Source organism: Dromiciops gliroides, chromosome 6, assembly GCF_019393635.1.
Source record: "Dromiciops gliroides isolate mDroGli1 chromosome 6, mDroGli1.pri, whole genome shotgun sequence".
Classification (NCBI taxonomy): domain Eukaryota; kingdom Metazoa; phylum Chordata; class Mammalia; order Microbiotheria; family Microbiotheriidae; genus Dromiciops; species Dromiciops gliroides.
Genome location: NC_057866.1, coordinates 76,987,748 through 77,011,025, shown reverse-complemented (window position 1 = coordinate 77,011,025; position 23,278 = coordinate 76,987,748). Strand labels below are relative to the sequence as shown.

Below are 23,278 nucleotides of genomic sequence, written 5' to 3'. Positions count from 1 at the left end.
TCTTCTGCAGGCTATTGTAACTGAACCAATTGTTTTCTGAAATTGACCTTCACCTGAATCCTAAAATTGAATACACTAAATTGGAGCCCCTTTTCCTGGTAATATCTAACATTTAAAACAAACATAAGAAACTGCCCAGAAAGCTTTCCTTACTCCCTCCATCCCCTCCTCCAACAACATCGATATACATTTCTTTTTGATTCCCAGAACAGAAAATGTGACAGAGAAAAATTTCCAACATATTGAACCTTTGTTTCTACTAAAAATTGTGCATCAAGGACCAAAGTTATGTACACTTTATTTTCAATGGGTTATATTTGTTTAATGTGATGTTTCTGAGAAGAAAAAAGTACCATAAAGACATCACTGAAGGAACTATATTCTAGAAACCAAAGAGGCATTCGCCATGAACCACTAGATTACTACCATACAGTCACTAGAGGAAACCAGAAACACTGCGGTGTCTGAATGGGTGTGAAGCTACCAGACAGATGATTGCACGGAAGATGCAAAATGAAAAATTAAAGAGAAATAATTTATTAATTAGCATTGGATCATAGAGTTAGGGCTGGAAGGGACCCATGAGGTTGTCTAGTCTAATCCTTATATTTTTGTATAGAAACGGAGACCCAGAGGCCAACTGATTTCCCCAGGGTCATATAGGTACTAAACAGCAGAACTAAGATTTGAACTCAGATCTTCTGACTCCAAATTTAGTACTTTCCCACTGTATCATGTACATAGTGATGCCTCAAATTTCTTCAGGAGGTTATTCTAAAGAATAACTACAATTTCATCCTAGTGGTATGTTTTATAATTCTTAGAAAGAAAAATAAAAAGAAGCCTTCAAATGAACCATGATAAATCACCTTGAATTTAAAAGGCATCTGAAATATGCTGTTAAGAAAAGGGTTTTGTTTTTTTTAAATGTGTTTTGTTTTTGTTACCTCTCAATTACCAAGTTGCTGTACTGTCCAAATGGAAAGAATCCATAGCCTTGATCCACACTGGTTGGCTATCAGCACCAATGCTTTTCCCTGGTCCAGGTCAGTGAGAGAAAGACTTTTGTAAAACAAAGTCAAGCACAAAACACGTAGTACTTTTATAGTCCAATAGTGTCACAAAACCATTGAGAAACAGCATGGCCTAGTGGATCAAGGACTGGACGTGGAGTCAAGAGTCCTTCTCTGACATATACTAGCTGTGTGACCATCATTCCTCAGTGTCAGGCAGCTCTCTAAGACTGGGATTATTCATCTAAGGGCCCTGTATAGATTTCAAGGGACCTCTGAAATTGTGTGGGAAAAATACATCTTTATTTCAATAGAATTGGTCTCCTCTGTATTCCTATGGATTTTATCCTATGCATTTAGAAATATCATTCACTAGCCTGCAAAAGATTAAGAACAACAACAAAAGGGGTATAGCCCCTGCTTTACGACTGTTATAAAAAGTTGGCCTCTGCACTGGTAGAAGTTGTTTCTACACCAAAGTTTTCTATATTGATGAAATATGAGGTCAGGACCAAAAACCAAAACAACAATGAAACCCAAACCAAACAATCACACAGTGACTGCAGAGGCTGTATTTGGGCTTTAGGAAGACAGCAAGCAAAAATCACTGCCTTGTTTTAAGATGGCCCTTGACATGCTGTCAATCTTCACTTAGAATGGATGGAGATCTGCAGAGAAACCAAGTGAAATGTTTCCCTCTAAACTGTGACAGTGATCCATCTGCCCACACATAGGGCAGCCAGAAGTTGGCCAGATGACAACCTTGAAATTGAATCCACAGAAATTTTTTTTTTCATAAATTTGCCATTTTCAGAACGTAAGCAAAAAAAAACTCAGGAGGAAGATGAGTTGGCCGAAATCAAATGAGTCAAATCCACTTATCAAAGGAACTATGCGAATGGATGCTATATTGTGAATGACTTTCTTATACATGTGAAATGACTGAAGGAGATTTTCTTGGGGAGACACCTTTGTCTTGCTTTTTACTGCTTTGCTTCGAGGTAGTTGGTAGGTAATCAGATGAAATAACGTATGAAAGCACTTTGCAAACCTTAAAGCGCTTTATAAATGTAAGTCATTATTATCGTTATCATCTTCATTATTGGCATCCAACTGCTACAAAATCACGTACGGATCAGGTCAACAGCACAAACCTTTAAAATATTTGCTCTCCAAGTCACATATTACATTATATATTAAAACTTTGTGCACAAAACAAAACAGAGACAAAATCATATATTTAAACTCAAAAGGACGTACAAAAGTCACAAAATACTATTAAAAGAGAAACATCGAGTTCCATTTGTACTGCAAAATCTCACGATGGTCAGGTGCAAAACATATAAAAATATACAAAGAGTAAATCAGATGAATAATGCTAGTGATTTAATATAAAGACAAATCACAAGATTGGAAATATTTCAAGAACAAGAAATGCTTATCGTTCAGCAGAAATAACGTCGATGTACAAAAGGGGATAGTGCAAGAATGCTTCTGCAGCCTAGTTGTTCTCTTCACTGGGGAGCTCGTGGTTCCGAGCTGGCCAGCTGGCCAGAGGTGTGGCTGGGAGACTTAGATTCCACTCAATGGGCTGATTAAGGCACATCTTACTGGGCTTCAAAGGACTACTTGCTGTGTTCATGTCAGACAAACCCTGATTCTCATCAGTTTTCATTTGTAGCACGCTGGAAAAAAAATGTAATGCAATTTAGTTTCATTTTCATTTTAAAGTAAGCAAATCAACTTTCTGAACAGAAACTGGTTATTTGGCTTGCTTTCTGAACCGACCTAGTGCAGAATAGTAAAAATAGAAAAATTATTCTACTAAAATGACTTTTCTAGTGCCAGATGTTTTGTCGAACTGAAGGAATTTCAATTCAGTGAATATTTAATAAACACCTACTAGGTATCAGGCACTGGGGAATACAAAGACAAAAAACCAGAAGTCTGCTCTCCAGGAGCTTACATTCTATTTGGGAAAGGATAGTTAGGAATTTGGAGGGATGACATGTGCAAAAAGAATTAAGTACAAAATATACTAATTGGGGGAGGGCCACCACCAACTGGGCTTCTCTGCCAGTCTGCAGGAGGTAGGATTTGAGCTGAGTTTTGAAAGAAGCTCATGATTCTCTGAGGCAGAAGTGAGGAACAACACATTCTAGACCTAGGCTTTCCTTCCCAAAGACAGAGATGGAACACCCACAGTAGGCAGGCCCCTTTGGCTGGAACACAGGAATGTGCAGGATGTTCGGAAAGGGAGGCCAGAGCCAGACTGGAAAAGCCTTTAAAAGCCCATCTGAGAAGTCCTGGATTTTATTCTGGTTTACTTGCATTTTTCTATTCTCAAGAAAGAATGACTGAAGCTTCTTGAGCAGTGGAGGGACATCACAAACCTGTGGGAATATCAATTTGGCAGCTGTGTGGCGGATGGGTTGCCGAGAAGAGCCGCGGGAGGCAGAGAGACCAATTAGGAGTATTAGGACTATTGCAAAGGTCCAGGCAGGAGAGGATGAGGGCCTGACTGACCTAGGTTGGTAGAGAGAAGGGCAGGGACATGAGATATGTTGTGGAAATATAAGTGACAAAACTTGGCAATGGCCTGGTGAGGGAGGGGGAAGGTCTAAGGATAACTCCAGGCTGGCTGAATTCGGTGACTATTTCTACCCTACATTGGCTAGGTACATCAAGACCTTAATAGTGATAATAATGGGGTAGCCTTTAATAGAAGGCTCTAGTATATTAAATTCATATTAGTGTACATCACAGGTTAGAGCTGAAAAGCAATCTTAGAGATCATATAGTCTGACCCCCACATTAAGACCACAAAGGTGAAATGACTTCGATCACACCTTCAAAAGGCAGAGCTGTAGTTCACAACTGGTTCTTCTGACTTACAATCCAATGTTCTTTATACTAAACAGTTTCCATGTTGGAAAGAACGTTTAGCCAGATCTAACTGTACCAAAAGAATAGAAAGTCATTTTATTTCTCCACTAACAGCTCCCTGAGAGGTGGGGGAAGGGCAGAAGGCTGAGGCTGGGCTGTCCCTTCCAAAAACAATCTCAGCCTCCTCACTTGGGCAAGGTCCCTTTTATTCCAATTGTCTTCCCCCAATCACCTACAATCCGCAAAGGTTCCAGAACGTTCATGTGTCCAACAGCTGTAGGATGATATAACAAAACAACATTATAATAAGAACCATCCTAAGGACTTTAGTATGTTTCAAAGCTAAACTTATCCATCTCTACTCAAGACGTAAACTTCTGATTAACCTGATCAACGTCATCAGTGGTAGACTGTTCCATTTTGATGGCAAAAATCCCAACTCTGAGGGAGCTGGACACTACCATGAAAGAAAGCAAGCTGCTTCATAGTCAGATTTTAAATTTCCTGATGCCTACTAAATGATAAAACTGTTCTTTTGTACTACTGGCTACATTTGGGAATATATAGGGCATGGATGGCCTATGATACCCTAAATTGCAGGAATAGCTTTTAACCAAGATCAAGTTTCTTTTCTTCCAATGAGTGACCCCAAGATCTGTACTGCTTGCTTATGTCAATCATACGGCAGTCCTTAAACTCCCAACTACCTCCTCACCACGTTGCTTCAATAATATAGCCAGCATCCTCATCTCCTTCCCACTCTGCATCCTGAGACAGCCAACGGGCCCTTGATACGGGAAGAGGAAGGGAAAGAAATAAACATGTAGATGCCAGACATTATGCTAAGCACTTTTTATAAAATCTTGTTTCATTTGATCCTCACAACAACCCTGTGAAGTAGTGGAGGAAACTGAGATGAACAGAGTGACTTGAAGCTAAGGTGAACTTTCATCTTCTCTTACCCACAACCAAGCCTCTCTGCCACTTGCTGGTCATCTATCTCTCTCCTTGTTAGAATATAAGCTACTTGAGGGTAGGGAATGGCTGGCTGATGTTTGTATCCCCAGCACTTTGCACAGTGATATGCCAAGCATTTATTTATTTATTCATCTATTTTTTGTTTGTGGGGCAATGAGGGTTAAGTGACTTGCCCAGGGTCATACGATATATTAAGTATTTAGTAAATGCTCTCACAGTTTTCAGTGGGTAAGGAGCTTGTGTGATAGTGCTGCTTTTCATGCTGTTACCCACATTTACTATTATGCCAAAATTTACTCCAGGTATTATAAAATATCCTAAATAATATATCTTCTACTAGGGCTCACTATATCCTTTAATAGTAGCTTTGGAACTGAACTGAAAAACAGGGTGACCCATAAAGGAAAAAAAAATCGCTCATCTGGTCCAAGCCCCTTATTTTACAAATGAGAATAATAAGGTCCTGAGAGATTAAGTGAATTATGTGAGATCACAAAGAGAGCAGGTAACAAATATGCCTGGGGTCTCTGGCTCTCACTCGAGTTCTCTTTCCATGCTGCCAGAGGATGCTCTGTACTCTTGTGCCGTTTTACTTTTATTTCTGGACTATGGCTTAAGATATAGGAATGAAAGACTCCTGGCTATGGAGAGAGTACACTTAAGGGCTAGTGAGAATGTATTTGTCTGCAGTTTGCAATCTAGTCAAAAGGGTTTTAAACTTGAAAGGGAATGTGGAGGGAGCAAGATGCTACATAACACAGAAAAGAGCTATGATAGTAAAAATAATAGGAAAGACAACCATAAAATTGCACCAGTCAAAATTCAAGACAGGAACTAGCAATAAAATCCATCACCCTGAACTTCAATATTAAAAAATATAAATCCTGGGTAACAAGGAGAGTGGACTAGAGATGTTAACACAAGGAAGCACATATGACTTCAAAGGCATCACCCAGAACTGGGTCCCAGGACTCTGGGAAGGAATGTTATTCAAAAAGTGAAACAGGCCAAATGGGAAGGGGACAGAATAGAATTGTACATTAATAGTCACGTGCAGAAGTCCACAACCCAGAGGGTGAATTCCACAAGCTGGTGAACATTTGGGTGAAGAACGGAAGCAGAAACAGAACTGATATTTTCATTGGGATACATTACAAACCAACTGAACAGAAAGAGGACATAGATGATGAGTTTAGAAAGGCCACAGGCCTGACACAGAGGCATGATATCATAGTCATGGGGGATTTAATTTATTAGAAAATCTGGAGCTTTCTTCCCAAAGCAGAGCAGCTAAGAATTTCTTGAGTAGCTTAATGATAATTTAATCATTCAAAATGTGAAAGAATTACCAATGGGAAATTGTATTCTGGACCTGATTCTTACTTATGAGGAGCTGGAAATCAAGGTGGAAATAATGGTAACCCTGAGAGGAAGTGACTGACCATACCATCTTAGAATTTGTGACAGAGGAAAACCAGGCATAGTCCAACACACATTCTAGACTTCAGTATAGTTTATTTCAAGTGGTCCAGACAAAGGAAAGGTAGGACCCCATAGTCTAAAATTCTATAGGGGTAGTCTTCCAAGGCAGGATGGGAAGTTTGTAGAATAAAATTTTGAAGGCAAACAAAAAGGAAGCAATTTTATTTAGGAAGAAAAGATGTGGGGGAGGTTGTCTAAACAAAACATGTAGGGGCAAATAGTGGAGGATGAATTTTAAAAGCACGATCTATTCTGAGAATAGTATCACAAGGACTAATACTTAGAATGAACTGAGGCTAAGCATAAATGCTAAAGACATCAAAATAATTTAAAAAAAGTTATCCTGGAGAAAAAGATCAAATTAAGAAGAGGACAACTGCTTGGAATGAATAGAACAGAGAAAGCAGAGCTGCTCAATTCCCATTTTGCTTCTGTTTTCTCAAGGAAAGAACTACAAGGGTTAATGGGTGGACACAGAAGACTGAGTCAGAAGGCAGTAAAAGAGCAATCTCAAATACCTAGAAGCCTTTGATGATTTCTAGTCACTAGGCCCAGGATGAAGCACACTCTGGGCGACTGAAAGAACTGGTAAATGCACCTGTGAAGCCAACGCCTGTGATTTTAGAAAGATCACAGAGAACAGAATTGAAAAAGGATACACTTTATCTCATTTTTTTGAAGGAGGAAGGTAATGAAATCTTAGGTCAAGTTGGATTCTTAGCAAAATTTAAAACCTTTTCTTATGGAGAATATATAGATTTGGGGTTAGAAAGGGCATTAGGGGTTAGCAAGTCTGATTCCCTCATTTTATAGACGAGGAAAATAACGTTAAGAGAAGTTAATGTTTTACTTATCATCTCCCACAGCTTTTAAATGTCTGAGGCAGGATTTAAACTCAGCACTGCCTCCAAGGCCCCTACAGTGTCTTGCTAGTGAACATCTAGAAAAGCATGTGCTTATGACAAAAAACCAACCTCATTTCATCAAGAAAAGGTCACGCTCAATGAACCCTCTGTCCTTTCCAGATAGGATTGCTTGACTGGCAAAGGAACAAGATTCCATTTACTTAGATTTTGATAGTCTCTTTTCTTCTTGTATAAAAGATGAAGAGATGTGGACTAGACATGTGTACAATTAGAACGATCAGGACCTCACTGAATAGTCAGACCCAAGGAAAAGTTATCAGGGGTTTAATGTATACAGAGAAGTGGCCCATGGATTTGTGCTTGGACCTATCCTGCTTAACACATTTATCAATAATTTGGGTAAAGATATGCTTATCAAACTTGCAGATGGAACAAAACTGGGAAGGACAGCTAGAAGACATCTCAATAAACTCTGATAGCGATCCACAAGCACAAAACAGAAGTATGGCCACACAGAAGTTCATTATAATGAGAGCTGGTGATTCCAATCAATAGCCAGTAGTACTATGGCAGCTACTGAAGATACAGAGACCAAAAAGTAAAACATTTTCTACCATTTAAGGGGCTTACATCTATTGGGGGAGACAGGTGGACATGTAAGTATATACGAAATAAGTACTTACATACAAAATAAATGCAAGATAACGTGGGCTCTGGGAAGGAGGCAGGAAAAGGCACATTCAATCAGTGGCATTTATGCTGAGCTGTGAAGGAAACTAGACACTGTCAGAAGGGAGAAGGCAGCATGTTTTAGGTATGGGGGACAGGTTGTGCAAAGATACAGGAAGCAGAATGTGGCAAATAGCAAAAAAAAAAAAAAAAGCATATTGGCTAAAATGGAGTACACCAAAGGTAGTCACGTGTGACCAGACTCTAAAAGTACATTGTAATTAGGTGGTGAATGGCTTAATAGCCAAACAGGAGTTTATATTTGTTCCTAGAGGTATCCAGTCTAGGACTAGGGAGCTCATATTCCTGTTATATGCTGCCTTAGTCGGATTCCATTGGAATACTGTTTCAGTCCTGGGCCTCACTTTCTAGAAAGGATGTTGGTAACCTGGGAGTATACAGAAGAAGAAAAACAGGAAGACGTCCTCAAAGATGATGCCACCTGAAGATCACATGAAAGAACTGGGGACGTTTAGATTATGCACGACTTACGGTAGACACACGATAGCTATCTTTAAGTATTCGAAAGGCTATTAAGTGGAAGAAGGATTAGATGCGTTCCACTTGATTCCAGAAAACAGAACTAGGAGAAACTGGAGAAACAGATCTAGGTTTAATGAAAGGAAAAGTTGCCTAATAAGGAACACTATTCAAAAATGGAATGAGCTAAGTCAGGAACTATCAGGTTCCTTAATTCCATAACTCGACAAGCATTTTTATTGTGTCCACTACGTGGCCAGCACTGTGCTGAACACTGAGATGACAAAGTCCAAACCCAAACAGTCTGAGGCCTTGATGTTACAGTGTTTAGGAGGGGGTAAAAGAAAATGTATATAGATAACTAGAAAACAGATGCAAAGGAGACACAAATAAGTTCTGAGAGGAGGTAACAGCAACTAGAAAGAGTTTTGAACTTATTTTTGTGTCATGGTCCCCTCTGGCAATCTAGTGAAACTCTCAAGTCTAATCTAACCTGAGAAAGGGTATAGACCCTTTCTCAAAAAAAAAAAAAAGTTTTTAAGCGCAAAAAATACATAGGATAACAAAGTAAGCCAATTATATTGAAATACCAAAATATATTCTTAAAAAAAGTTCACAGACCCCAGGTTAATAACCTTTGAAACTGCAGGAGGCAGTACTTAAGCTGAGCTTTGAAGGAAGGTAGGTGGGCAGGCATTCTGTGGGTTAATGTGGCATGAAGATAGGAGATGTGATATCACATGTGGGGAACAGCAAACAAGTCAGTCTGGTTGGAACACAGTGTGAAAGAGGGTGCTGTGCCAGAATGTGAAGGTCTTTAAAAGCCAGAGAAATTTGTGTGATATCCTAGAGGCAAGAGGTGCTTGAGCATGAGAGGGAGGCTTGTGGCAAACCTGTGTTTGAGAAATATCCCTCTGACGGCTATGTAGGAAAATGAGTATGAGAGAGCCTTAAGAAGACCAAGTCCAGGTGAGAGGTAATGAGGATCTGACCTGGGGTGGTGACTTTGTACAGAAAGGGATGCATGGGACATATCACAGTGGTGGAACTGACAAGACTTGGCAAGTGATTAGATCTGAAGGTTATAAGAGAAAAGGAAGTCAAAATACTGTAGATGGAATTCTTGCTTCATGTATAACTTAGATTTGATAGTCTCTGAGGTCCCTTCCAAGTCTTGAGTTTCTGTGCTACTACTTTTATCATGGGAGGCAGCATGGTAGAGTGGAAACCTGTCACAGGCCTACCATCAGAGCAGTGGGGTTCAGTTCTCTGCTCTGTCACTTACTATGTGACCTGGGACAAGTTCCAACCTCACTGGGTGTGGTTTCATCATCTCTTATAGGCAGATTGGACAGGGTGGCCTCTAAGGATCCATTCTACCTTCTCCAAGATGCTTTCTTCTCTTTCCTGGTTCTCCTCTCTAGGAGTATTCCTTGCTCTTTGCTGGATCTTCATCCACATTAGGCCAGTTCATTAGGCCCTCAAGGTTTTATTCTCGGTCCTCTTTTCTTCCCCTATATTAATTTCATTTGGTGATTTCACTAATTCCTGTGCTTTCAACTGTCTTATCTATGGAGATGACTCTCAGATCTACTTGTCTAGCCCTAACCTCTCTCCAGTCTTGTAACTCCAACTGCCTATTACATATGTCAAACTAGATGTCCCATAGACATCACAAAATTCAAAATATCCAAAACTCAACTCGCTACCTTTTCCTCAAAACTCTCTCCTCTACACAAATTCCCTATTATTCTCAAGGGTACCACAATCCTCCCAGTCACCCAGACTCACAACCAAGGTGTCGTCACTCCTCACATCCAATCTCTTGCCAACTCCTGACAAGTTTTTTAAAAAAGCGTCTCTTGTCTATGCCTCCGCTCCTCTGACACTGCAATCAACCTGGCGTAGGCCCATAACCTCACACCTGGACTACTGCAGTAGCTTGTTGGTTGGTTTCATTCTCCACTCAGCTGTCAAGTTGACCTTCTTAATGCCAGGCATTCCCTATTACCTCCAGGACTGAATATAAAATCATGTTTTTGCTTATAAAGCTCTTCATACCCTGGCATTTTCCTGCTTCTCCAGTCTTGCACCTCACTTAGCCTATGTACTCTGGGATCCATGGATATTGGCCTCTTACTTTTTTCTCCTACATGACACTCCTGTTTTCACTGGCCATCTCCCAGGCCTGGAATGTTCTTTTTCCTTCAAGTCTCAGTAAATCCCACCTTCTGCAAGATACTTTTCCCACTGTTCCTTAATCTTTGTGCTTCTCCTCTGAGATTGCCCCAATTAATCCTGTATCTATGTATCATTTGTACATAGTTGTTTGTGTGTTGTCTCCCTCAACAGACTGCTAGCTTCTAGAGAGTGCAGTGCTTGCCTTTCTTTGTATACCCAGCAAGTTGAAAATAGGTACTTAAAAATGCTAGCCAACTTCTGGCTTTAAATCTATGATTCGTTGTACCTATATTTGGGCCTAGTGTTTTTTATAAACCCTATACATACTGAAGTATTACCAAATACACAGGACACTGATCAACTGAACCGAGTAAAACTCACAACCAATAAAAATAGCTTTATAATCTTCATTCATTATAGAAATATATTTAGTACTTTAGGTTTGTATTATTTTAATGATGCTTTTTATTTGCCCCTATTCTAAACACACATACACTCATACCCTCTATGTTCCAATCAGGCTCACTGAAAAAAGAGAGTTAAAATGAGAAATATGAGAGAACGCCCCATTCGACTTCTTTAATTTATTCATGGTTAATCAGCTAGATGACTCAGTGGACTCCTGGGACTAGAGTCAGGAAGACCTGATTTCAAATCCAACCTCAGACTTCACTAGCTATATGACCCTGGGCAAATCATGTAATCTGTTTTCCTTAATCCACCGGAGAACCAGATGGTAAACCACTCCAGGGTCTTTGCCAAGAAAACCTCATATGGGGTCACAAGAGTTGGACACCAATGTTCTTACCTGAAATGTCCTCTCCTTTTCTCTTTTACTTCCCCAAATTCTACTCATTCGTCAAAACCCAGATTGTCTTAACCTTCTTCAGAAGCTTTCCTGATAACTGATTCTTGTAACACTTCTATTTGTGCCAAAAAACTAACCTGAATTACATTAACTGTTGCCAGATTGATTTTCAACTAGCTTTCAGAGTAAAAGGACTAGGTAACATTCTATTTGTTTCCTGCATGATGGAACGCACACTGGATAGAATAAGAAGCACTGGAGTCACCCCACTTCTCGTACTTAGCTGCTTGTGACTTTGGAGGAGCCTCATAAATTCCCTGCACCAGTTTATCTGTAGCAATAGTTGCCCTGCCCACCTTATACAACCATAGTCAAGAGAAAAGTCAAGTAATGAAAGCATTTTATAAATACAAAGTAGAATAGTTTTTGTTTTCTTTTTGCCTGGACCTATGATTTCGTTGGTGTACGTCACTTCCTCTAACTATGCAGAATGGCAGCTCATTTATGTTGTATAGTATTAGTTGCCTGGGGCACTGAGAAATTAAATGATTAGTCTCATAGACACTCCTGTCAGAGGCAGAACTAGAACCCAGTGTCAGGTACTGTGCTAAGCTTGGGATACAAAGAAAGAGAAAACAGTCCCCTCCCCAAAGGAGTTTACTCACTAATGGGGAAGATAACAGACAAATTGGTACTTCTAGAGTATGAGAAAGGCTCAAGGGGATAAAGAAACTGGGGAAAAGAACCCTGTAAAAGGTGGCATTTGAGCTGAGTCTTGATGAAAGCCATGGTTGCCAACAGGAGGGGTAAATTGACAGCAATACAGTCACAAAGGATAGCCTGACAAAGATAATGGAAATCAGAATGTCACGACTGGGAAATGTTGCCTTTTATTTTGAAGAGGGCCAATGACATGACGTGGTGATGTCTTAACTTGCTCATGACTTGGATTTAAGTGAGGCAGAGCTGCACAAGTCATCAGCACAGTCATTGAAGTCCAGTGGCTGGACAGAAATCAAGATGACTGGTGATGGCCTGGGATCCAGGGGATGACCTTGGTCTCTTTGATGTCTAAGCTCTAAGGTGTTCCAGTGCCTACTTTAACCATCTCCATGGCTGCTGGAATAAACTGTTCTCATCCACCTCTTGCTTGGGGACGTCTTCACATGCTTGGGGTAGACATTCTCCAAACTCACTGGTGGGTTTGAGGCCTGTCCGTTGAGATGGTTTTACCAGTGTGTGGCTGCTATGCATGCTACAACTTCCTGGAGTCATAGGTGAGAGTTGGGTGAAAGGTGTTGTTTGTCCTTCCTTCTTGAAGAGGACCATAACATCAGGAAGGTGATGTCATGACTTGCAAGTGAATTGGATTTAAGTGAGGGAGGGCTGTGCAAAGTCACCAGTCTCACTCCTCCAGAGCCATCTGGGTCCAGTGGCAAGATATAGATCATGATGACAGGAGATGGCCCCAGATGCAGTGGGAGACCTTGGCCTTTTTAAGCTAAGGTCTTTTCCAGGTCTCAGTTGATTGTTCAGTTTAAGTGATTAATTCAGTGATTAAAGCTAACTAAGAAATGAGGCAAAGAATGTCCTCTTTTACTTAAGTTAAACCACCACCCCCACCAAAAAAAACCACAACACACCAAAAAACCAAAATCAATCCAGAAGGGGAAGACCCTCAGGGTTTCTGGCCAAAACAGAAACAACTGCCATTTATACCCACTCTGAGCCATCATAGCCCAAACAATGACCAAGTGAGGCTTGGGCTGGGGCCTAATGTTGGCCAATCAATGAGAGCCAGAGTGATTTGAGGTTAAGGCATAACCCTCAAAAAAGAAATCTAGCCCTTAAACCTCAAGTATCTTGTGAAATTTCAGTGATCAAAATTTATATTCCTTTGGACAGAGCACTAATAGGTAAGGGTATGATTCCCTACATGGACAAAGGGAATGGAGGGAGAGGAGGGAAGAGGGGAGGAAGGAAGGAAGGAAGAAGCTGTACTGCTCAACTGGAACTGGCCAGTTCAGTCCCCAGTGGGGCAGCTATTCACAGGTGGGACAAGTAAAAACACAAAGAGCATGGGCCAGATCTTGAGATTCAGCCTAAGAAAACTTTTGTTACAAACTTAACTATTTTTGTTTGTTGCTATATATGGGAAATCACATTCCATGAATCAAGCAACAGCCAAATGTCTTATCACTTGAAAGGGAAGAGAGAGACTATCTTGTATCATACGATGGGATGGTTTAAACCATAGCTTCCTTTTTTTTCCCCCTGAGGGGAAATGAGGGTTAAGTGACTTGCCCAGGGTCACAAAGCTAGTATGTATCAAGTATCTGAGGCCAAATTTGAACTCAGGTCCTCCTGAATCCAGGGCCAGTGCTTTATCTACTGTGCCACCTAGCTACCCCTAAACCCTAGTTTCTTAAACTGGGTTGCAACCCCATATGGGGTCATGTAACTGAATGTGGGAGTTGTGAAAAATTTGGTAATAGTAAAAGCCTATGTATATCTATTTTATATACTTATGTACCCAGGGTCACTTACAAATTTCCTGAGTGAAAAGGGGTTGTAAGTGTAAAAAATTTATGAAGATCTGGTTTAAACAACTTAAAAAATATTTTTTCTAAAACTGAATTAATGAAGTAGAACATTATCAACTTTCCCCCCTTACTGAGCAGATTTAATACGCATATTTGTTTTACTTGGTAAAAACTTTCAAATAGAACGTACTATACTTTAAAGTCTATAATGTGCCAGGAACTGTGTAGGTGCTTTAAAATATATTTGATCCTCAGAAGAACACTGGTACATGGTAGGTGCTATTATTATACCCAATTTGCATTTGAGGAAACTGAGGCAAACAGAGGTTGTGACTTTGCCAAGGTCACATAGCTAGTGACTGAATTAGATTTGAACTTGGGTCTTCCTGACTATAGGATTAGCATCACCGTGCCACTTAGCTGACTCTAGATGGATACATAATGAAAGTAAAAGCCTGACACTTCTTAGATCTTGGTATCTTGACTACTTCATAAAGACCAAAGTTCTGCAAGGGTAGCTTTTAACTTTCTTGAGCAAGGCTTAGATTCTGAATTCCTTTATATTAGAGTGGGGGAGGGCCAAGGGAGCTGAGATGATACAATAGTATCTTTATGGCAAATATTAAAAAAAATGATAGTAAAGATTCACAACTTGCTGGGGGTTCAGAGGAGGTAAAAAAAACTTTTTGTAAGAAATTGTTATTTGGAGTTTTCATGACCCCATCTTTGCTTCATCATGGTCAGATTGAAAAGATGTAACCTTGAAAAAGCCCCATCTAGGAATTCCCCTCAAGCTCTCATGGGCCTGGCCAAATTATAATGGAGACAGACCAGGGGGTAACTTTGAATTGGTTTTAGGCCCAAAATGAACTCCTGGAAGAGCCCAAAAAGGATTTAAAAAAATTCAAGTAAGAGAAGTAAAGGAAAAATTGGGAAAAGAAATGATAGTAATGCAAGAAAATCCCGAAAAGAGAGTCAACAGCTTGGTAAGAGGAACAAAAAATGCTAGAGAATAAGACCTAAAAACCCAGAATAAGCCAAATGGTAAAAGAGGCACAAAATCTAATGAGGAGAAGAATGTCTCAAAAAGCAGAATTGGCCAAATGGAAAAGGAGGTAGAAAAACTCACTGAAGAAAAGAATTCCTTAAAAATGAAATTTAGGCAAGTGGATGCTAATGAATCCATGAGACTAAGAAGCAATAAACAAAAATCAAAAAAATTAAAAAAAATAGAAAATGTGAAAGATCTATTGGAAAAACAACTGACCTGGAAAATAGACCAAGGAGAGATAATTTAAGAATTATTGGACTACCTGAAAACCATGATAAAAAAAAACACTTAGACATCATCTTTCAAAAAATTATAAATGAAAACTGCCCTGATATTCTAGAACCAATAAAACTGAAAAGTAGAAATTGAAAGACTCCACAGATCATTTCCTGAAAGATATCCCAAACTGAAAATTCCCAGGAATACTATAGCCAAATTCTAGAGTTCCCAGGTCAAGGAGAAAATACTATAAGCAGCCAAAAAGAAAAAAAAATCATATATCATGGAGCCACACTCAGGATAACACAACATTTAGCACCTTCTACACTGAAGGATTAGAGGGCTTGGAATGTGATATTTCAGTAAGCAAAAAAGCTAGGTTTATAACTCAAAATTACCTACCCAGCAAAACTGGGAAATATTACAGGGAGGAAAATGGACATTCAATGAAATAGAGGACTATCAAGTATTCCTGATGAAAGACACAGGCCAGAGCTGAATAGAAAATTTGACTTTCAAATACAAAACTCAAGAGAAGCATAAAAAGGCAAACAAGAAATGATTAAACAGTTTATATTCCTACATGGGAAGATGTTACTTGTAACTCCTATGAACTCTAGCTTTATTAGGGCAGTTAGAAGGAGTATACATAGAGGACAACAGGTTTGAGTTAAATATGATGGAATATCTAAAAAAATTAAAGTAAGGAGTGAGGAAAAGGGATGCAGTTGGAGAAGAGGGAAGGGATAAAAGAGGTTTGAAGGAGTTTTTACAGTGGAAGGGAAGATAGGGAAGGTAAGCGGGAGCACTTGAACCTTACTCTCACAAGAAGTGGCTCACAAAGGAAATAACATACACACTCAGTTGGGTACAGAAATCTATCTTATCCTATATGAAAGTAGGAGAGAGGAAGAGGATAAAAGTAGTGGGAAGGATTTATAAAAGGGAAGGCAGATTGGGGAGACATTAGTCAGAAGCAAAACACTTTTGAGGATGGATGCAGTAAAAGCAGATAGAGAGGACAAACAGGGAAAACAGGATGGAGGGAAATACACAGTAATTGTAACTGTGAAAAAAGTGTAACATCAAGTTTCTCTGATAAAGGCTTAATTTCTAAAATATATAGAGAAGTGAGTCAAACATATAAAAAGAACTATTTGCCAACTGATAAATGGTCAAAGGATATGAACAGGCAGTTTTTAGATGAAATAATCAAGTCTACCTATAGTCATATAAAAATACTATATATCACTACTGATTAGAGAAATGTAAATTAAAACAACTGAGGTGCTACCACACACCTATTAGATTGGCTAATATCACAGAAAAGGAAAATAACAAATGTTGGAGGGGGTGTGGGACAATTGAGACACTAAGGAACTGTTGATGGAGTTGCTGATTGAACAATTCTAAAGTTCAATTTGGAATAATGTGCCTAAATAAAATCATGCATAACCTTTGACCCAGTAATACCACTACTAGGTCTGTATCCCAAAGAGATTTTTTAAAAAAGGATCTAGATGAACAAAAAATATTTATAGCAGTTCTGTGTAGCAAAAATTGGAAATTAAGGGCATGTCCTTCACTTGGGAAATGGCTGAACAAGTTGTGCTATATGATTGTGATGGAAAACTATTATATTATAAGAAATGAAAAGGAAGATGCTCTCAGAAAAAACTGGAAAGGCATGAACTGATGCCAAGTGAAGTGAGCAAAACCAGAAAAATATTGTAGACAATGTTCCAAGATAATTCTGAAGGACTTATGATGAAAAAATGCTATACATCTCTAAAGAAAGAACTGACAGAGTCTGAATGCCAATTAATGAATACTTTTTAAAACTTAATTTTTCTTAATTTTCTGTCTTTTCTTTCACAACCTAACATGAAATATGTTATGCATAACTACACATGCATATCCTATGTCAAATTGCAAGAAAATGGGAGAAAGGAAGATATTAAATAAAAAAAGAAATGCTTTTTTCCTAATTTCTGGATTGCTTTTGTTGGGAGTGGCAAGGATGGTGAAAGAAGAAGAACAAAGTCTTGTCATACCATTCCCTCCCATTCCCCACAGGAGGGTGCAAATGGTTTGATCTTTTATTTTTGTGAACAATCAATTAGCAGCCTTGAGGTTCAAGATAAAAACTAAACTAAGTTTGTACCGCCCAGGTCAGGAACCTGGGAAAGCACACACCAACAGAACTAGGAAGTTTGGAGTCCCATGCTCAAGGGGGAAAAGCTTTAAAAAAAAAAGTGGGCTAGGGAAGAGGAACTGTGTGACCCCTAATACTCACCTGAGAAAAAGCTGATCTGGAGTCTGCAGAGATTAGGAAGACCTGGAGGATGGCACTCATGGGGCTTCCAATAGCAATCTACTGGGTAGGGGCAGTGGCAGTAGGCCATGTCCTAAAGTCTCACAAGGCAAAAAAGACTTTCAAGAACTTTAGATGGTGTGAAATAGAAAAGGCTTGTTATACCAGCTGACAGGGATCAATCTAAACCACTGATTTTTATGTGGAGATTCTAATAGAATAAAAAATTGACTTGAAAATATTTTGTTGAAATTCATGTGTAACAGCATGGATAATTCATCACATCTGCAGGATGAGATGACTAAGTGTTAAAATGAACACAACTTCTAGGAAAGGAATTTTTGTTGATCTAAGACTTCTCAATTCAATGACCATTTTTCATTTATTGAAGAATATGGCCATATAAATCTGAAAAACTGAATATAACAATAAACAAAAAGCTATGAAGCAGTAAAGGACAAATTTCAGACTTAGATTAAATCCAATTAACAGATCATCAAGATAAACTTTTGATGTTACTGTAGGATTTTCAAAAAAAGGTTGGAAGATTTTCATAATATCAAATCCACTTTTTCTGTTTAACTCAATAGATGAAGAAGCTTGGAGACTGAAACAAGCATCATTAATTAACAGATTAGTACTTGACTGAAATTTTCTAAAGTTTTATTTGGGAAAATTTTAGAAATTAGCATATGAATTTAAATTTAAACAACATTACTTATTACTTCATCATATTAGTCTGAACAGGTTTGACTGGATCCTAATATAGTTTAATGCTGTTAACTCAAAACTCTTAGTAATAAAAGAATGTGTGATATATATTTTCATGTTACAAATCTCTCATTCTGCCTTCTCCCTAAGGCTCCCCACCTTCTTAATTCCAAATACAAACAGAATACACAACTTGAATACACAACTATACTTTTTTTTTGGGGGGGGGCAGGGCAATGAGGGTTAAGTGACTTGCCCAGGGTCACAGAGCTAGTAAGTGTTAAGTGTCTGAGGCCGGATTTGAACTCAGGTCCTCCTGACTCCAGGGCCGGTGCTCCATCCACTGCGTGCGCCACCTAGCTGCCCCACAACTACACTTTTAATGAGTTTTAATTTTAGAATGTTAATTGGTCTTCCTAAATTTGTTACAAGACCTACATTTTTTTCTATTTAAGTATATTTTATAAGTGGCAACTTATACTTATGGACTGGTCCTTACCAATGCTGGAGCAACATAAAGAAACCCTACATTTTAAAAAGTTTGAATATATAAAAACTTAAATTTACAGATTATCAGTTGATTATTTGAATGACAAAGAGTTAATTTTCCTTTAAATAGTAATCGTTTGTGAAGCATTTGAACTGGAAGTGCACAAATTTGATTTATAATGCAAAATAAATAAAGCAAAATACATATATATTGCTATTACATTACATTTCAGAATATCAATATAAACATAGAAACTTTACCAAGTTATGTTTATAAATACTAGAGGTGTCTAAGAACAATGTGGAACTAGAGATTTTTACTTCCATAGATTATAATCTCTCAGATAAATCACTCACCTACTCTATATTTTTTTCTTCAAAAAACCAACGAACGAACCAATCAACCAACCCCAAAGATACATAGGACACTAAGAATTAAAAATGAATTGTTATTCATCTAAAAAAGATTGGACTAAACATACACTTCAAATAATACTTAGCATAATTAAAAGAGCTGGGGTTTAGAGTTTCTAGAAGAACAAGATTGGAAGAAAGGCACTGTTTTCTTTTTTAGACATCCTCCCGGGGGCGAAAACAAACTGAAAAGATTTATTACTTCTCTTACTATAGTTATTATATACCTAAGTGAAGCTCAAATTAGGAAAAGATATAAAACACACAAATTAGGAAAAGATATAAACACACAAACATACACATATACACGCACACACACACATATATATATATATGTGTGTGTGTATATATATATATATATATATATATATATATATATATATATATATATATTTTTTTTTTTTTTTTTCCCCCCCCTCCCTGGGGGCTGAAAATGAAGGGAGAAGGGATAAAAGTGCTAGTGAGAAATAAGATAACATAAAGGAAGCAGCTAGATGGCAAAGTAGATAGAGTGCTAGGCCTGAAGTCATGAAGACCTGAGTTCAAATTCTGCCTCAGGCACTTCCTAGCTAGGCAAGTCACTAAGCCAGTCTGCCTCAGTTTTCTCAACTGTAAAATGGGGATAGGATCAAATGAGATAATTATAAAGGGCTTAAGATAGTGCTTGGCATATAAAAGTGCAATATAAATGTGAGTTAACTATAGACTATGTCTCCACAAATTCATTTGAATACCTAACTCAAGATGTAAACTTGAATTTTTAAATTCCTATATGAAAGACTATACTTTCTTTGTTCCTTGTTTATTCTGAAGAAATGAAACACATATTTGAATATTACAGTAATGTTTCATTGAGGTAGCATGGCTACTGGATACTGTGTTGGGTTCTGGATCTGGATCTGGATCTAGGCTTTCTTGACTTTTACATTTATTAGTTATATGACCAGTTCCTCGGAACAACTCTTCTTAAGGACTTTATGAATACTCTCATCGATGAGTTGCAATATGAGTTGATGAAGGAAGTTTCCATTCTGGAAAGTCTCTATGTGAAAGAAATCACTTCTGTAAAAACATGCCTTACATTTAATTTCTAAATAGAGAAGTTTTTTTGCTTTTTGTTTTTTAAAAGTATAGCTGGTTAAAAAAAAAAAAGATTACAAAACATCTAAGACCTTTCCTTGGCAGGATGAGACAGTGATAGGATCACAGACTTAAGAGTTGGAAGGGACCTTAAGGTGTATCTGGTCCAACCCCTCTCATTTACAGATAAGGAAACTGAGGCTTAGAGAGGTTAAATGACTTGTCTAAGGTCTCACAAATAGTGACTAAACAAAATATGAACTGACATTCAAACTCCAAATTGAGCACTTTTCATTGACAGTGATAATGAAGAATTGAGAAAAGATGAAATGATTAAACTCTTATTTTGCTTTTGGCCTCTTTGCTAAGGAGAATGATCCTTGGGCTAAGAAGGTCAAAACGAAAATGCTAAACAGGGAAGTGAAACCCAAGATACATAAGGAGATAGTAACTGCTTTCAAAGATTTCAAGTCACCAACCCCAAATGAACTACTTTAAAGTAGTTGTAGTAGCTTCAGAAAGAACTGGTAAATGTGATTATTGAGCTACTATGTGAGATGTGTGACATTTGAAAGGTAATAGAAAAGTCAAAACTACTGGATTTTGGCAGTTTGTCCAACCTGCAAATTACCTAGCCCATGGCTGGGATGAACTTCGAAACACTAAGAGGTCCTATTTAATGTTTACTTTTGCCTTCTTTCCAATAAACTTGGGAACCACCCACCCCCCAAAAAAGAGGTAATAGAGAATGGGAGAAGTGCTCTAGGACTAGAAATAAGCAAACATCCAGATTTTCAAAAAAGGAAAGAACTCAAAGCCTGTAAATATAGGCATGTGAACCTCATGGGCAGTGTGGTGTTTTGGAAAGACTGCCTGACTTAGAATCAGGAGTCGCCTTGGTTCAAATTGTAAGGGCCAAATTTAATATGGGAGTGTTAATTGGGCAGCTTGCTGTAATACTGGGGTAAGAAAGGAGATTAAGAGCCTCTTTAAAAAAACAAAACAGGGGGTACAGCTAGGTGGCTCAGTGGATAAAGCACTGGTCCTGGATTCAGGAGGACCTGAGTTCAAATCCAGCCTCAGACACTTAACACTTACTAGCTGTGTGACCCTGGGCAAGTCACTTAACCCTCATTGCCCTGGGGGGGAAAACCCACAAAAAAACAAAAACAAAAACACAAAACAAAACAGGGTTTATTAATGGGAACAAATTTAAAACACAAGTGAGGTTAATAAAATTAGGGACAATGAAAAAGGCAATAGGGGAAGGAAAAAATACAATCCGCAACTCACCACCATCTGGAAACAGCAGTTTCAAAGAGAACTTGCTGCACAGCGTTCCAGTGTCTCGCTCCTTCTCTAAAGCCTCCCAAAATGAAACCACTCCTCCCTTCTCTCTCCCAGAAGCCCTCTTTCCCACAGGAAACAGGGCTGACCACACATACAGCCCCAAGGCTCACAGCCCTGACTGACAGAATTAACAAGTGACTCTACAAATGCCAGACCCCCAGTTTCTGGATGCTGAAGATTATCTGACCTGTCCTCATCAGGCTTCTAGTAATTATAATTTGGCCAGACCTATGTAGGCACGCGGGTGTCTGGTGTGACGCCAGTGTGCACAGGTGCGTGCCAGGGCCTCCAATCCTAGCCAAAGATGGGGTCATAGAAACCCCCAATCACAACCAATTCCTTACAAAATCTCATTCCTAACATTTACTAGCCATGTGCCCTAGGTATATTTCTGAAATATAGTTCTCTGGGCCTCAACTTCTGAAACTGTAAGATGTTGAAAATAATCCTTGTAATACTTCACCGAGCTGTTACAGGGGTGAAATGCATAAAGTGCTTTGCAAATCTGAAATAACTATATAAATCCAAGTTAGAATTATTCCTGGCAAAATTTCTAGAATATTTACAAAGGGAAGTGGTCATTATTAAGAACTAGGTTGTCTTTATCAAGAACAGGTGATGCCAGGCTAATGTCATTTCTTTCTGACTGGGTTACTAGACTGGCAGGAAGTAACATAATCACTTCAGCCAAGCATGAAAATCTTGCATGCTATCTTTATGAACAAGAAGGGAAGAAAGCAAGTTATGTGATACTACAATTTAGGTAGTACTTGGACCTGGTTGAGTGACCATACCCAAAAAAGCAGTCATTAATGGACAGTAGGATTCTTTAGTAGGGTATACCAGGGATCTGTGCCTGGCCCTGGGTTTTTGTTCTTTTTTTCCCTTTTAAGCATTTTTATCAAAGACAGTAAAAAAGCATAAGTGCCAACCTTATCAAGCAAGAACAAACTATTGAAATAATTGGCAACACTGTATGACAGGCAGGATCCAAAAAGATCTCCAATTTCCAGACTAAGAACAATCAGCCAAATGTAACAAAAAAAGAAAATATTGGATGTTGGAGGGAATGTAGGAAAACTGGGAAACTATTCTTCTGTTGGTGGAGTTGTGAATGGATCCAACCATTGTGGAAAGCAATTGGGCTATTGAACTGCATACCCTTTGATCTAGCAATACCACTGCTGGGTTTATATCCCAAAGACAATTCCCCAAAAGAGAAAAAGACCTATTTGTACAAAAATATTTATAGCAGTTCTTTTTGTGGTGGCTAAGAACTGAGAATAAAAGGAATGTCCTTCAATTGGGGAATAGCTAAACAAGCCATGGCATACGATGGTGATGGAATATTATTGTGCTCTAAGAAATAACAAGCAGGATATTTCAGAAAGTCCTGGAAAGACTTGTATGAAGTGATATACAGTTAAGTGAGCAGAAACAAGAGAATGTTGTACAGTGACAGCAATATTGTTTCATGAAGAACTGTGAATGACTTAATGATTCTCAGCAATACAATGATCCAAGACAATCCCAAAGGACTAATGATGAAGCATACTATCCACCTTCAAAGAACAAACTGATATTGACTGAATACAGACTGAAGCATACTATTTTTCACTTTCATCTTTTTCTTTTATTCAAGTTTTCGTATACAAAATGACTAATTTGGCAATGTTCTACAAAA

At 38.5% G+C, this 23,278-nt stretch overlaps 1 protein-coding gene across 3 annotated transcripts in view; it reads right to left on the bottom strand.

Moving 5' to 3' along the window:
• Window positions 1-210: 210 nt before the first annotated feature.
• LCORL (ligand dependent nuclear receptor corepressor like) overlaps window positions 211-23,278 on the bottom strand; it is a 165,576-nt gene continuing 142,508 nt past the window's right edge. Inside the window, exons 8-10 of one of the 3 annotated variants that reach the window (XM_043971844.1) lie at window positions 4,136-4,173; window positions 3,407-3,539; window positions 2,545-2,698 (exon numbers count right to left, since the gene is read on the bottom strand). In XM_043971844.1, the coding sequence (XP_043827779.1) occupies window positions 2,685-2,698; window positions 3,407-3,539; window positions 4,136-4,173 (185 nt within the window). In that variant the 3' untranslated portion in view covers window positions 2,545-2,684. Of the gene's footprint in view, window positions 2,699-3,406; window positions 3,540-4,135; window positions 4,174-23,278 lie in introns of all 3 variants that reach the window. The other 2 variants (XM_043971847.1, XM_043971845.1) reach the window with 2 other exon arrangements.